Raw genomic sequence first — 16,851 nt, 5'->3', positions numbered from 1 at the left:
TGCGTGTGTGATCGGCAGCCGTCTGGCCAACAAACAACCTCTGAGCACGCTGATGGTGTGTGTGTGTGTGTGTGTGTGTGTGTGTGAGAAACACTGAAAGAGAGAGAGTGTGGGCTGGAGGGAGGGAGGGAGGGAGGGAGTGTTACGTATCTGACTGAGCTTTTGAAGACTTATACTGAGGTTGATTATTTCTAAAAAAGAATGAGTTATCAGCACTGCTGCGGATAACTCATCTTTTAAGTATTTTAATATGGAAATGTCATTATCTAGATTGATAAACGGGTGTTTAAGCAGTTCTGTAACCACAACACCACACCTGCTCCATGCCAGGTGAAGCACTAAACATCTGTCGAATGAAGAGTCTGCCGCAACTATCGGCTCTCCGTGTGAGGACGAGGGCCTCGCCGCCACAAAGCTCTCCACCGGTTGACTCTCTGCTCGCCTGCCGGGTCGCGCGGAGTCCGATAACGTAAGGCGACAACGGGCCCGTCAGTGTGCAGGTGTGTGTCCGTACGAGTGTGTGGCTGAATGCGTCGGCCCACGCGGTCACTTTCGCCGATTACTGCTACCGGCTCACCTGCCGGACTCACGATGAATGACGAACGCGTTCTCTTTGGAACTGAGATGTGCATGCAGAGGTTTTACGCTCCTTATCGATACAAGATGACGCACCGGCAGCCAGAACGCACACATCATGATGCAAAAGTCACACAAGTCAACGGCTTGGAAGCGGATTCTCGCATGTTGTCTTTGGCTCATTTATTTGTTATTTTTATGCACGCTATGGTGTTATGGTCACGGATTGTATTTCCACATTGAATTCTGGGCATTTGCATATTTGTTGTCGATATCGGCTCGTGAAATATATTTGTATTAGCGTACTGTTACGTTAGCTTTAGAGTCTACTTCCAAAAATAAAAAGAAAGAAAAACCTCTGGCTGCATTCACATTTCCCCAATGAACCCATTTCATCACACAATGAAAGCAAAGCTGCTTTAGTTTTTACGCTTTTGTGGGTTGTTTTTGCTTTTTAAGAAGAATTTATTTTACTTTGAAAGAGGTTGATTTTGTACTGGAATACAGAACTTATGAATGGACTAACTGTTAATGCAAGCAGATGACTCACTGATGCAACACACAAGCGCGGTATGTCCCGGCGTACAACGGGGTGGACAAAATAACAAGAACGCCTTACTGGCATCTTGTGATCACAAGTCACACGGAAACATGGCAGCTGGTGTTGTTCCCTCGGTTCTTTGCCATCTGATTAAGGTTTGACGTTTGGTGTATTTGGTTTCTGTGATTGTTCTGCGGGTGTGATCACTGTAAGGTATTTATCTTAATATACCACAAACACACACAGGAAGTGCCGCTCCCTGTGATCAAACATTTACCAGCACATTGAATCATTAATAAAACATATTTGGCGACGCAGACTCTGATCTGTGAGATCGTTTTAAGTGGCACCGCGTTCGAACGTGGAACACAAACTGGAATATCCACGAAACACTTCAAATAATCACTGAAATTGAGCAAAGAGCCCGACATCCAGGGTCCTAAAGGAAACCAAAGACAAATCCTAAATAACCCCTTTTCAGTAGAAAACACATTTTGACAATGGTCCAAATTAGAGTAAATGATAAAACTGTTTTATTAAGACATCCGTGCTTAGATAAGAAAACAAACTTCTTTTTCTGCAGCTAACCTGGTTAAATTTATTTTTTTTAGAAGCTTTAACATCTTTAAAGCTTTAAATGCTTGGACGAGACTTTCTGTGTGTGTGTGTGTGTGTGTGTGTTTCAGTGTGAGCATTTCCTCCTGTGTGGTTTTAACAGCTCAGTGTCAACTCAACACTGTCGCTCTAGGATGAAACTACACAGGCACACAGACACAAAACCACACAGGAGCCCGTCTGAGCGGGAGGGGGGGGGGGGGCGCGGCGGAATGACCCGGCGATGGGGGTCCGTTTAACGAGGATGTGACAGTTGTAAAAACAAGCCTCCCCCCTCCGGCCTGCGTAGCCAGCACGGTGATCCGCCAGCGCGAGAGTGATGTCACTGATGGAGCTTCATTTCCGTGTTTACTCGTTTGGAGACGGAGCTTAAGTTGAGTGGTGGTAATTGGCGAGAGCGTTGAAAGCTTTGAAAGCGATGAAATCAAGTGCAGCGAGAGTGGGCTCTCATACTCAAGTCTCAGGACCAGTGTGTGTACATGTGTGTGTGTGTGTGTGTGTGTGTGTGTGCATGTGTTTGTTTTGACAGTACAACAACACACAAAGCACACATTTGCATAATGATTGCGGTTGCACCTGCCCTGAGCACCGCATGACTGCAGAATATTTTGCTTTAAAGCCAACAAATCTGCGCACACACACACACACACACACACACACACACACACACACACACACACACACTGCAACATCTGAGCTTATCAAAGAAAAATAAAAGCAGATTATTCCCCCTCTTGACTGACACACACAGCGTCTATGAACAGTCAGACTACTTTCCATTGTACGGTCTTTAAAAGAGAAGAAGCTGCTGTGTTTGCAGATGACAACGGGGCTGAGAGGCGACACAGGATGTTAATAACAGAGAGAGCCCCCCCCGATCGCAGAGACCAAAGGGTGCAATTACAGGCGAACGGGGGGGCGTAATCAACGCTAAGGGGTAAAGGCTTAACAGGAAGTGGAGAAAAATCACCATTCTGACCAACAGCTCTCAGGTTTCATCAGGATCATCATCATATAGGATCTTATCGCGGACAAAACTTTTACTATAAAGTATTTTTTATACCTCAGTAGAATCACGTTGCCATGTATTCACTCTGGGACAGTTTACATTACAGATCATTACGCTTTTATCCAAAACAACTTACATCACATTTTTAACCCATGGCTTTTTACATTTTTGCCCGGGGAGCAATTAGGGGTTAAGTGTCTTGCTCAGGGACACCAGGACTCAAACCGCCACCCAGCGCACCCTCTCTACCTCTGCGCCACGACGACCCCAGATAATGAAAGTAAATGTAAGAAAGACGATTAGAAGCTGCATTATTAGTGAGGTGTGGTTAATTAACTCCCGTTAAATTACGAATGCAAAGTTTTGGTCGGATGATTCTTATCAGGCATTCATTTCTACACCTTCTTATTCTATTTGACCTCTCATAATATTATAAACTTTTTATCACTTTAGCCACATTTAAAAAAAGGGGAATTTTACATAACCCTTAAAGACGTTACTAACTCAACTTGGTGGAAAAAGGAAACAATGGAATTGTGAACACAGAGCACTTCATACTACTACGGAATGAAGAAGGAGGTCCTCGTTAGCATAGCATGATGCTACCATGTTTGCTATAAAGAGGAAGGCTGTGCTTCAGCCTCCTCCCACGTTGTTAACTATGGCCGCGTATGTCTCTCTCTCATTCTCTCTCGCTCTGGTGCTTTGAGAGGCTTTAGTAGTCTGGCCGGTGGCCAAAAATAGCCCCCCCAGCTGGCACACTGTCCCAATTTACCACCGCTTCACATTCAGCGGCGGGGCAGCGTCGACTCATTTCCCCACAGAGCCCCCGAAAACTGGGTGAGCACGGGAATCCCACCAGCGGCGTGACAAAGGAAACCCCACTCACAAACGTCACCAAGGACGAAGATCCCACCGTAGCGGTCTGCGAAGCTGATGCCCCCCGCCTCCCCCTCTCTCTCTCCCCCGCTCTCCACAAGCGTAACTGGACGAGGCAAAACTGGCCCCAAAGCCGGAGCCCGCGATGCTTTCAACCGAGAGCCAACTGCCAGAAGTCTGAGCCAGAGGTTTTTACGGACAGCGGGCCGCGAGACCACAAAAGTAAAAATAAATGGGCTGACTGTTCGCCGCCGAAAGGGCCCACATGAGGACATCAGAGAAGGGCTCGCCACACGGAGGTAAGTATTCACCGCGCGGGGGCCAGAAACAAACCGAGAAGGTCACTCACCATCTGAGAGCGGCTCTTGGGACAGCCGTTGATGTCGCCAATCCTCTCGTTGGCTGCGGAGGGACAGAAAGAGGAGGCAGAGACAGAGAGGGGGAGAAAGACGGAATGAAAACAGTCTCCGGGCGTTTTCGGTTGATGTAACCCTCTCTTTTATTTCCAGTGGAGATCCCTGAGTGTGTGTGTGTGTGTCCCAGACGATCGCCCGGGCCCGAGTGAGGAGAGCTGAGGTGTTCACGCCGGTGACTGTGACCCCTCCTCATCTCCTCCCACTGAGGCATGAAACACTATCTGGCCACAGCAAATGGGAACGAGGCCGCTGGGGGCCCCGACGGAAATGTGTGCCCTGCAAAGTGTGTGTGTGTGTGTGTGTGTGTTAAGGATTCCTCCCATCTATTAGAGGCCCGGCCCAGAGCAGCTGAGACCCGACCGTCAGCTGCACCGACAGACCGGCCTCCTGCACCAGGAGGCCCAGCGGGGCCCCCCGGTGCAGCTCCGTCTCGGGACCACGTACCTGGGCACCAGCGCTTCACTTTGGATTGTGACAAACAAACAAAGCCATGTTGACTTGTGACAGGTTCCATTTGTCACATCGTCAGCGAGCAAACAGACAGCAGTCTTCTGTTCACTGATTCCGCTTCAAATGATTCAAGTTTAAACACGTTTGAAAATGTGGGGAACAAATCAATAAATGATCCAATTAAAACACGTCAAATACATTTTAGTTGGGAAAATCCCTGCTTTAGAAAGTAGCTTTCTGAGAGTAGACACAGATTTAGTTTCCTGATTAGAATTTTTTTTGAAAAAAATAGATTTAACTCTCCATTTAACTGACTTGGCAGCAGCACTCAAACTATTTTATAAATATCTTTACAGTCTGTGGTTTTTTTTTTTTTCTTATTTTGTAAAATAACTTTCTTGTACTGTCATCGGTAGTAAAGTAAAAGTAAAAGTTAAAGTAAAGCTCTACTTTATGAACAACATGAAGAGGAGAATTTAAAGGCTTTGATGAGTCCTGGAAAACAATACTAAAAACTACAGCTTCATCAAGCACAGCTCGGTTACATAGTGTACAAAGAAGCAAGTGACAAGGGAAATATCCTCATGGGTCACAAATCGGGCTCAAGCTCAGTTCCCGAGGTGCCGACCTCGAGTGCGAGCCGGTCAAACCGCTCCACGCATCCGTGTCACATCCGGTTCCAGCGCGTCTGTCCGCACACCGGCGGGCTGCTCCGGTTTCACCGGAGATTCCACGTGTGGGGGATTTCTCCCCCAGCGGAGGGGAGGCAGAAAGGGAGAGCCGGTGGACGGCTTGTTTTAACACGAGATCGGAGCGTCGGCTTGATGTTAAGACAACGCAAATGAAAGGCATCATGGCGCTGTGGTGAAGACGAGACGCCCCGACTCTCAGAAAAGAATCAGAATGAGAGCAGCGAGGCCGCTCTCCCCACAGGGCATAAGGCGTGAATCTGGGTCAGAGACGATGGGGGGGGGGGGGGGGGGGGACAGGGTCAGCGACATGCTGAGTCACCGGTCAGCTGGTGTCGGGCCGCTTCAGCTCGGAGGCCGTGGGCACGTAAAAGGACAGGCTGAAGGACGCGAGGGATGAGGAGGGAGGCGAGGATGAGGATGGAGAGGAGCAGCCCGCTCGCTCCCAGCATGCACCTGAACACAGTACTGCTTAACTTCTGTATAAACACGTTTAAACGTTTCTAAAAAAGAAAACAAGTGAGCGAAATTTAAAATACATGTTAGACAGTAGGAAAATTAATTTATGCATTTTCTGTTTTAGCATCAGTGCTGCTTTGATGAGCTTCTCTGACATCTTCCTTCATCATTTGGTGTCCTAATATAGTAATTATGCATTTGTTTTAAGGACATTCAAACTACTTTCAAACATTTGTAAGCTTTTAGTTGTCTTGCTAAGTGAACAACATCCCCAGTGACGTCATGTGACTGTGGTCCAGTTTGTTTATGTCCGAACGTTAGCGTTTCACTTCTGCCGATTATCTTTCTGAACAAAACGTAAGTAAGTAGGTAGAAACTTTTGTTTGGCACGGAGCTTTTTTTTCTGCGATAATCCATCATCCAACGGAAAAGTCAGGTTGTTTTTGGTGTTGGCCTACATCCCTGCAGAATCCCACATCACACCAAACCCCTGAGAGGTTTTTTCTGAATGGGATAAGAAAGTTTGTACCATATAATAACCTTGACAACGCTGGAAGGAAGAAAACAATTCAGATATGAATAGAAAACTTTTCAGCGGCGCAATATGAATTCTCTGCACGAGTGACGGCGCCATCATCACATCAGATAACAGAGTCAAAGGGTTTAACATGAACTATCTTGCAAGAGAAAAGATTCTTACTGGATGATTTTTTACTGTTTGTTATTTTTAAACAAATGCAACCCTCTGTGTATAAAAGTCACGCACTCATCTCGCACTTTGGAGTCAAACGTGTGTTCATCCTTACCTACGACCTGAATGATCTCCGCCAGCAGCACGCCGTCTGCGACGTCCGTCTGCAGGTCCTTGATCAGCCGCTTGTGTCCCGACTTGGCGAGGTAGTGGTTGGCCCAGTCCGTGTAGATCTGCGATCACGCACAAACACAAACCGCGCTGCTCAGTTTTAAGCCGGCGAAAAAAATACAATCCATCCCGGGATGGGGGGGGGAAACCCCGCCGGGTCGCCCACGCGCTTCAAACTCCATAAACACTTGAAAACTACAAAAGCCGGTAAACGGCGGAGGCAAATTTACGGCTCTAATGAAATAACAACATGGTTGAACGGGAGCAGAGTGGCCCTCCTCCTTTTGTTGGGGCTCCGATCTGGCAAACACCGGCGTGGTATTCAAATCGGGGCCATTGTGCTCAGCCGGGGCATTCATCTCGCAGCGCACGGCGGCTGTTTTCAATGGGCCCCGCTGACATCACTCTCTGGGGACAGAAAAGGCCCTTCACTGCCCGGGGGGAGGAGAAGGGGGGCAGATGGGGGGGGGGCAAGCATCTGAATAATCTGAATGGCGCCCTTCATAATTACACGCCAAACTCTCTCGTTTACTCTCTCTCTCTCTCTCTCGTGAAGAGGAGTGAGTTTCTATTTTTTTATGTGATAAATAAAGAAAAAAAGTTGCACAATACATTATTACTACGAGATTATTCTGAGAAACCGATGTCTGTAGAATTCGTCTGGATTTGGTAGCGTTGTCGGGCTTGTCTGTTAACAAGTGTAGCTTCCGAACATGTATTCCTCCCCACAGAGAAGACGTGTGACGCCGCGGCCAAATTAAGACACGACAGCGGAGTCAAACTGAAATTACAATCCATCAATCGGAATGCGTCTTTCTCCACAACTGGACATTAGGTGTCAAATTCTGGCATCTCATTATTATTATAATTACAGCTAAGATAAGCAATAACGAAGCAACAGCTGCAAATAAGAGCGCTAGTTGTATAAATATATAAATCAGGGAGATTTTTTACTACAAGAATCCAAAATCTCATTGGAAAGATCCCATCAGCTTTTTCTAAAGGGAACCAGTGATGCTAATGTCATATAAAAACTAATAAATCCATGCAGCTCTGAATAGGATATGAGACGAGTTCAAGTCACCACCGCGTTAACACTAGAATTCTGTAAATGCTTCCTGCTTAAACTAATCCCGGTGTCGGCTTTCCTGTTGTGCATTAAGACCTTCTCAAGAATCACAGTGAAATCCAAGTTCCTCTGTTGTTCCCCGACGAGCTCAAACCTCAGCACGCACACAAACACACAAGCACGCCCGCAAACAGGCGGTGAGGCGTGTGACACGGTGACCCTTCTCCTTTAAACGGACCCGGTGCACGCCGCTCATCGGATGAGTCACGGGCCTCGTGATGGCGTTCAACAGGTGTGCGCACTTCAAAAGGGTGCATGCAAACACACACGCACACACACACACACGGCTCAGCGGGTTTATGAGAGTGCACGACCACGCGTTAAACGCGGCGTTTAAGCCTCGCGGGATGCACGTATCCGAACACCAATGCACGCTCAGAAAAAAGCCTCTTGAGTGACACGCGGAAGCGAGGGAGCTGCGGGCGGGGAGGAGCCGGCCCGCGGCCTCCGTGCACGCGCTCGGCTGAAAGTGCAACGTGCAGGAGCTTTCGTGTGCGTGCGTGCGTGTGTGTGCTTTCTTTGAAGCAGTTTCGGGCAGGTAAATTGTAGGGTTGCAGTGTAATTAGAATCGAGGTGAAATGGGTAGCTGTCAGTCACAAAGGTGGAACCCACGCAGGTGGGGGGGCGAGGAGGGGGGGGACAGACTGAGAGGAAAGGTAAGTTGAGAGGAAAGGAGAAGGAGGAAGTGGGAGCAAGTCCTGACAAATAAACCTTTCAAAAGACGCTTTGCGTCGCTGTCGTCTTCCTCTCAGCCGAAGCATCTAGTCACATGACCTGCTCTGTTTGTACGGGGGAGTTTTGGGCCAAAAACTAGAATAAATAGACAATTGAGAGGGATATCATGGATATTTTTATTAACTTCCTAACACCAAGTAGTTTGGATTCTATCATCAAGTTAACTAAATTATTAAGTATTAATCAAAATGGCATTACTGTGCGCTGCAATAAAACATCTTTTACATATATATATAACGTATAACACAAATGAATTATTTGTAAAAATGAATAATTGAGCCATCCAAAGTGATCCGTAACTGGCAGATATGAAGGCCTCTCCAGCACAGAACAACTTTCACATCGTCAGATGTCCATAAATCAAAGACATGCTGCATTCATCCGGATCATGATCAGCCTTTTAACCTCTAAATGGAGCTTCTGAGATCTGAAACTTGTTCAAAGGTCCCAGAAAGACAGAAGGAGACGGGACTGATCTTAGATCTCAACAAGCTGCATGTTCAGTGAAGACGAGCACTTATTGGCTCAATGTCTATCAGACAGGAATAAGGTGTCACTGACAAGATCAGTCTCTCCGTCAGAGGAAAGATCTCTTCATGATGAAATGAACATTTGATATTTTAATTATGTGAGAAATGGAGCGGATCAGAGGACGAGGTAGAGGCGTAGTGGCGTTTTTACCCCACAGGACAGACAATAAATAATAAGCTCAATGCCGTGGCATCACTCACATCCACATGTCAACGCTGAGTGATCCACATCAAAGAGTCTGATGTTCAACAGCAACATTTTACAGCAGGGAAAATCCCCCCCATCCCCCCCCCAGAAACTCCCAGTAATCCCGACCCTGTGATCGTGGACCTTTTTTTAGGAGCAGTAGATCCGTGTCAGGGACATTCCCGCCATCGGGACACTGATTCATTCACACTGAGCGGGCCTGTTGGAGAACGCCATGCAGTATGTCTCCAGTTGGCCCACTGCTTTGGGGATTTGCACAAAATCTGAGCTTTTTGGGGGGTTTTTAACGCCGAATATTGAAACACGTGTACATTGTTCCGCTACAAAATAAAGACCACATCATGTTCGCTGTTGCTATTTCACATCCAAAGCACCGGAATCACAACTGAGAAGAATCTGAGAGTTATTATTGGCCATTGATTTAATACCCTTAAGACTTAAGACAAAAACAAAGAGGAGTAAACAACAGACCTTCCTGTTGCGTGAAAGCCTGGACCCGTGTTCGTTCATGCTCACATAACAAAGCCCAATTAAAGGCTTCCACACTGACACACAGTGACGAGCGGCGCTGACTCACTCACGCAGACAGCTGTGCCTCTGAAAAACACCAATGTTTCCCCCGCATCCGGCGACCCCATGCTGAGTCACCGCAGCGACGCGCCACGACCCGCAGAGCAGGGGGTCATCCTGGGTGGACAGAGAGGGCCAGGCCCGGGGGGGCCTCCTGCGGGGACCCGTGTCCTTGACTCCGAGCAGAGCAAAGTGAGGTTTTGTGTGGCGCCCGTGAGCTCAGCCCATGGTGGATAGTGGCGGAGGACGACTATGCAGCAGATGTGCTCCTCCACCTTCCTGTGTCACATCACCTCATCTGTTGCACTGACTCGTCGCGTGCTGAGCAAACACAGCAGGGATGTTGACCTGCCCAACTGAATCATCGCTGTTGGGTGAAAAGTTAAGAAGAATCCACTTCATTTTTACTATGTTGGCTTTTTAAATACTGCTTGTTCAGAGGGAGCGGGACTTTCCCCACGACGTAAAACTACATAGAATCTTAACTACTCAAAATATACAAGTATGGTGACTAAAAATCATGAACATCATGCTGGCTGCTTTAGAATTAAATCGAGCAACAGAACTAGAAAATAAAAAAAAAACACTTTTTGTTGACACTAATTCATCAATTCAACCAGTGGCTGCATTTTGTCACATGACAACATTAAAAGAGACAATCCCGGACCAGGGCTGCTCTCACACACTCCTCCCGTGCCGCGCTTTTCAGAAACAATTCGGTGGATAACTGTGGGACCGTTGGCCTTATTACTTTCGTGGGGCTCAGCGAGCGACCATGACAGCTTTCCACTTAACACGCCGCTACGAGCTAATACGCCGACGCGCGCCAGAACCAATCGGGAGACCATGGCGGGACCGAAGCTGCCCAGAAAGGGGAGCAAGGACTGAAACTACTGCGATTACGCCTCAGTTAATGACACCATCCCCTCTGCGCGCCCGGGTCTCTGTCCACAGAGCACCGGCTGCTCTTATACAATCATCTGCCTCCAACGCTGACGTTTCTATTTCCGGCTGACTCCCCTCTTGAGTCCGGTTCTCTCCCCACAAGTCCAGCCGGGTACAAACACTGCGAAGGGTTTTCAGTTCGCTTCTTAGTTGATCAACAGGTGAAACCGAGCAGTAATGCAGGAATGGACCCTCCGGTGGTTCCTTACCAGTTGGTAGTTTTCGCAGCAGAAGCGGCTGTAGCTCCTGGCCGGCACCCTGAGGCCGCCGCGCTGCGCCATGTGGGCCCGTCACCTGGACAAGGACCTCCAACTCGCCTGAAGAACCCCCCCCCCCCCCCCCCCCTCAGAAGTCCAAAAGAGGAGCGCACTGTGTCACAAAGAGGCGAGGTAAAGCAAGTAAATACAGCCATGCAGTTAAATCTCACAACAGCTCCGTGTGAATGAGCGGGACGGGTTTTCCTCCCTGATTTATGAACCTCAGGCGGCTTCTGAGAGGAGCCTCAGACACTCTGACACGGTTTGAACCCCCCCCCTCTCGCTGCGGGTGTCATTCACTCTGTCTGAGTCAGACACCCTGACTCCGTCCCTTCTTCTTCTGCTGTAGAGAGACAGACCAGCAGCGTGAAACTCACTTGTATTTAACATATCCTGCCACGTAAGCAGACGACAGACATTTTTAAAGCACGACGTCTTTGGCACTTAACTCATCCTGTCATTCCCTGTTGAAGTGAGAACGATAGAAGGCGGAGCTCCCTCTGTTATTTATGATAGTCATAAACCCCTAAAACAGATGCATGCACGTCACATGAATATATATAGATATATGTAAATGTGATATGTTTATATGTGGATGTCTGAAACCTTTATCTGAGTAATATCTAAATAAGTTGGGGGTTCCCTGCGGTTATGAGACTTTTGGCTGAGTCTTGTCAGACTTCACTGCTTTCGAACTCCGAAATTTCTTTGGAGCCCGGCGTCGCACTGGTTCCCCGGACAAGTCAGAAAGTGATGTATGGACGGATGCAATAATCAAACAGCAGAAGGCGGGGAGAGCGAGGAGTGCCAAGCTTCCCCTCTCCACCTTTGGCGATGTGTGTAACGGGTCACCCGAGGATCGACCGGCTGCCCTCTGACAAGAGGCTGACCCTCAAACAAGTCAGCTGGGCGAGAATTAACATTGAATCTACACCACGAGCACCAGGAGCAAATAAGGCGTGCAGGGGTCAGTCAAAACCCAGCCCAGTTTGTCAAACCCCGCCCCCATGGCGTTATATCCCTGCGTCCGTCATCAGAGGTCAGAGTCCGTCCTTAGTCTTATCCAGGAAGGTGCATGACAACCGAGGGACGAAACATAAACAGCTGCCTGAGAAACACATCTCATGGTAATCATGTGGAACCCGCAAACATTCGCCTCGGTCCCAGACTCTCCTCCCCATCGCCGCTTCGTCTTCTCGGCGGGACGCAGGGCGGATGGGGTTTTTTTTTTTTTTTTTTGGTCTCCGGGGGTCCCCGACGGCTCACTTTATCCCACAGAAAGCTGAGACAGGCCGCTCTCAATGAGCCCTCGTGGCGCTGCCCGCTCTGGAGGCCACACCGGGCTCGTGGTAGACAAAACCACTTGGCGAGAACGCCGCAGTTTGGGAAACGGAGACCGAGATCAGAAGGCCGAGAGAAGAATTGAGCCGACGTGGTCATCTGTATGAGACTATTTGACAACAACCGAAAATTCAGTTTAATCCAGAGTACGCCAACACTGAACCGTCAATACTTCTAAATCCACTAAAGTGATGCTTTGGTTGCTGCGCAGTTGAAATGACACAGCAGAGTGTGATCAGGAGAAATCCTACGACATGCATGACTCCCAGCAATTAAAGACGGCTTAGCCTGTTAGTGGTGAGTGAGCCGGCCGTGTGCAGCGATGGAACTGATTTCCCTGCAGAGACAAAAAACTCACATCCTCTCTCTGCAGCTGTGGGTCAGTAGCAGCGAAGGTCTGCACATGCCAACGTTATCTCAGTTCGGACTATATAATAGAGTTCTTCTGGGATTTAAGTGAGCGAGGTTTCACATTCAATGTCTTAACCCTTAAGTATGACGCAATCCTTTAAAATTAATTCAAATGCATTCGACGTGGATGAACTGTTTCCTCTTCTTCAACATCACATCGGGATTTAAAAACACCTCTTTTGGGCCGCGGCTCCTTTAACTTTTTAAAGCTCTCTGTGCCGTTGCACGATCAGGATTAAGCACACGAATCCCACATTCTGATTTACGCTGCATCAGGTCATGTGTTGACATACGGACCATGACGATCAGATAATCAATGGGCTTGTATTAGAACAGAGAGAGTTGTGGACATTGACGACACTTCATAATAAAAAGGAAGGTCATTTTAATTTCTAGAAGTGTGTGCACATGTCCAAGTGGGCCTGCCTTTAATCCCTTTGGCATTCTTGCTCTCTCACACACACACACACACACAGACACACACACACACACACACACTGACCCTGTGGCCCACCGGCATCCCCGTCAGTCATGCTGTGTGGAGGTTAGCGGTGTGTAATTAAACTAGCCTTCTTATCGGCTCATCTCTAGACTCGGGTAATAACCTCCTCTGCTTCCATCTCCCCTTCCTCTGTGGGACCTGCAGATCCAGATAAGGACGACGGCAGAAAGAAAGAGCAGGAGAGAAAGCGCCAGAGCGAGTGTCCCATGCTTCTGTATTAGGTTGTAGACGCAACAGGGTGCGCGTTACACAAACAGACCTTTATTAAATCGGCCGTTCCCCACTTTTATCACATGGCCATTAAAAACATTTTCTTCCCCCACACGACCTTTCTACACCTGCCCGGTTTATCACCGCGGCTCAGATCCTGTTGAATATTTACCATCTTATCACTTTAAACAACAGGCATTAAAGCGGAACAAAAGACTGTCCTTTTTCCTATGAATGAATAACAGGGGAAAGCTAAAACTCTGGTGGAATTCTTCCCAAAGCCCATGTTAAGTTGGCGTGCCGACGTGACAGTGAGGCGTGTTCAGGTGAGGAGGGGGGGTGGAACCGGGACGCACGCCTTCAGCACTTTCCTCTGACATTAAAACGACTGCAGCTAATCCATTGCGTGCCTGCAATCCAACACCAGCGCTGCTGTACGTCTTTGTGCTGACGAGACGAGCATTAAAACAAGCTAAGTGAGCCAAGTCCTGAAGCTGCAGGGTCAACGAAGGAAGGCCGGGTGAAATCAACACTGTGCGGATAAAGCGGCTGTCAACAACAGAAGAACCACTTGCGATTTAAAATGAAAAGAAATAACTTCGGATGCAATCACTCGCTGAAATGCCCCCTGGTGTTTGACCCGCGTGCTCAGCCTACCAGCTTCATGGTGAAATTGTTCTGCTCCCGGCGGCACAGCATCAGGCTCATCTCGCCCCTTGCAGCTTCCGTCCTGGGAGACACCTGCCTCACAGGGAGGAGGACCGTTGGTTGACCGGCCAGGCCCGAATGTGAGCCATCGGGAAGCAGGTCCCGGGCTCGAGCTGGACCGCAGCTGCACGCAAAAAAAAAAAGAATCGAAAAGAGCAGAAGCCGAGGAGCGGGATGCAGCTTTGAATGAGTGCAGCGTGCAGATCCAGAGGATATGGGAGGGCTGCTGCTTGCTCGAGTCCCAGCAGGTCTCTGTGCCTGAGGGGGTGGGGGGGGGGGGGGGGGGGGACGGGGACTCTGTGCCTCCAGCTTCTCTCCACCCACTCTGGGACACGGAGGAGGGAAAAGTAAACGCAGAAGGCGAATGGCAAGAGGAGCTCAGCGGCCTCTGCTGCGGCGGTGAGAGGCAGCCAAACCAAACGCACCGAGAGGAGGAGGAGGAGGAGGAGGAGGAGGAGATCCTCCCCACTTCCCCCTCCTCCTGCTGCCCACGGCAACACAGTGTGCCGCCGCTCCTCAATTGACCGTCGGTCATATTCGGAGGAGAAAGGAAGAGAAAAGAACAGACCTCTTAACCTCCTCGCACCCATCCCCCCCCCGCGAAAGTCGAGCCCCTTCGCTGGCAAAAAAAACAAGTCAGGACAGAAAAGGGAGGACCCTCGATAACAGATGAGGGACTAAAGAGTGCAAGGCTTAGGAGGCCAAACCACGCGGAACTCCGCGCTAACCATCTCGTTTCTATTTATTATTTCTTAAACCAGCTCCTCTGTCAAAGGAAGCCGGGGTTCTATTCCCCCCTCCCCCCCCCCCCCCACCAGGGACGGAGCGGCCCGGTCTCTGATCAGCCGTCACCCACATCACATCGCAGCAGCTGCATGTGTATATTTGTGTTCACGTGTGCCTAACCTAAGCATTTATGTATGTGCACGTGTGTTTGTAGCACAGGATGCCCTCCGTCTGAGCACAATCCAGGCACACACACACACACACACACACACACACACACACACACACACCACCGACCACAAATTACAAGCCGAATTTCAATTTTGGGAAAGGCCCAAGATTTACGGAAAGTTCCCACAGAAGGGGGATGCATGATCACTTCCAGCAGGCGGTACACAAACGCTTTGAGCCCCGCGATGCAACAATAAGACCGAAGCCGAGTGGAGTGTTTTCACAAAAGATGAAGGTTTGTTTTGCCGCTCTGTGCAACTTAAAGCCGGTTCCTGACAGTTTTGACATTCATTGTCTATGTGTAACAAAAGAGACGTTTGCAGCTGAAATGCATGTGAACAAATATCTGCCACCACAAAGAGAAATCACACCTCCTAAAGAGGATGATTTCAAATGATCAGTAACGTACAATGCAACAGTGTGTGTTGATGACGAATGACCCGTCGTCTTACGTGTTGCTTCTGCAATAAATTGTGGGATAAAATGATCAGACTTCCTTTGGCGGTCCAGTGGACTTTAACCTGCAGTTATCGTGGCTGTAACTTACTACATACTTTCAGTTTTCAACAACTAATTGACTGCAGTCCAATGTTAAACATGGACCAGTTGATTTTACTGGTTAGCATGCTAACATTTGCCAATCGGCAATAAACAAAAGGTATGTAGGTGGGTATTTCATCGGATGATCGTCTTGTCAGCTACATGAATATCGGTACCACATTTCCTGTTAATCTATCCAGTAGTTATAACAACAGTCGTAACCACCCGTCGGTGAACAAACCGACATGTCAATCACTCGGGACACGGTGCAGCAATGTGGCTGAATCGACACATCAATAAGCAAATAACCCAAAATATGAATCAGACCTTCCATTTGGGGATTTTACAGGTTACTATTCAAACGAATATTGCACTTGTTCTCCTTTGCTACATTTCACACACTACAGAAAGAAACCCGTCCAAACACGAGTCCCCCGCTGCTGCTAACCAGCATTGATTTAATGACACGATGGCCGTAAAAAGGAGAGAATATGTCAGCGTTTAGTGCTCGTGTTTAACAGTTCCAGCCCAGGCCTTCAACAAGCTCATTAAGTGCAGCCGCAGTGAATGGGCTCAGTGTGGCTCTTTTCACCGTCCCAGATAAACCTCAGTGTGTCCGGGACAATGGGGGGAATAACCCAGCCAGTCAGGGCTCTTTTGTTTTGGGGGGGGGAGACCCCCTTCCTCAGTTCTCTCCAGCCTGGGGGGGGATTAGGGGGGCGGGGTGGCCCTGCTGCCTGGCTGTTCCCGTTTGGGGTGAGGGACGGGGTCGGGGGGGGACATATGGACTCGCTGGGGGTACAGAGACGTGCACAGAGGCAATGGGACAGGGGTCTGCTGGAGACTACATCTTTTTATTAACTTCTTGTGCATCGTATACATTTACCTTTGCATAGCGTGCTGACGGAAGACATCAAAGATGAACAATGGTCTGGTTTCACATTTGCAAAGCTGCTGAACTTCTGCAGTCGGTTCCTGATTGGAACACGTTTAGTCCATCAACGGCATCTGAGCCTTGTTGGCTCCCGGCTGAGGACACCTCATAAATGAAAAAGACGTTATTGTATCTTCAGATACAGTAAAGAGGCCACAGCTGTAGGTGAACACCTCCAAAACTTTAGAAATCGATTAGCAACTGGATCGACACTTAAGGTTTCATGAGTGTTTTTCTTTTCGTCTTTATATTTGAAAGCAGGAAGTCTGTATATTTTTAATCAAATGTCTGTATCTCGTACGTATGTTTGTGTGTGAGATGATGTGTTTACAGACAGGGAAAATCTTTGTGAATGAATAACAGCCCCGTCTTCTGATT

General features: G+C 48.5%; 1 protein-coding gene across 8 annotated transcripts in view; it reads right to left on the bottom strand.

Moving 5' to 3' along the window:
- Positions 1-16,851, bottom strand: part of nav2a (neuron navigator 2a) — a 150,844-nt gene that overhangs the window by 54,998 nt on the left and 78,995 nt on the right. For 6 of the 8 annotated variants that reach the window (XM_078085756.1, XM_078085759.1, XM_040202630.2 and 3 more), the window contains 2 exons: positions 6,441-6,558; positions 3,970-4,022 (listed from right to left, as the gene is read on the bottom strand). In XM_078085756.1, coding sequence (XP_077941882.1) covers positions 3,970-4,022; positions 6,441-6,558 — 171 coding nt within the window. Of the gene's footprint in view, positions 1-3,969; positions 4,023-6,440; positions 6,559-13,991; positions 14,436-16,851 lie in introns of those variants that run through there. The other 2 variants (XM_078085758.1, XM_078085760.1) reach the window with 1 other exon arrangement.

Source organism: Gasterosteus aculeatus, chromosome 12 (assembly GCF_964276395.1).
Source record: "Gasterosteus aculeatus chromosome 12, fGasAcu3.hap1.1, whole genome shotgun sequence".
Classification (NCBI taxonomy): Eukaryota; Metazoa; Chordata; class Actinopteri; order Perciformes; family Gasterosteidae; genus Gasterosteus; species Gasterosteus aculeatus.
Note: the sequence above shows the minus strand (reverse complement) of the source record. Positions and strands in the feature narration are given on the sequence as shown.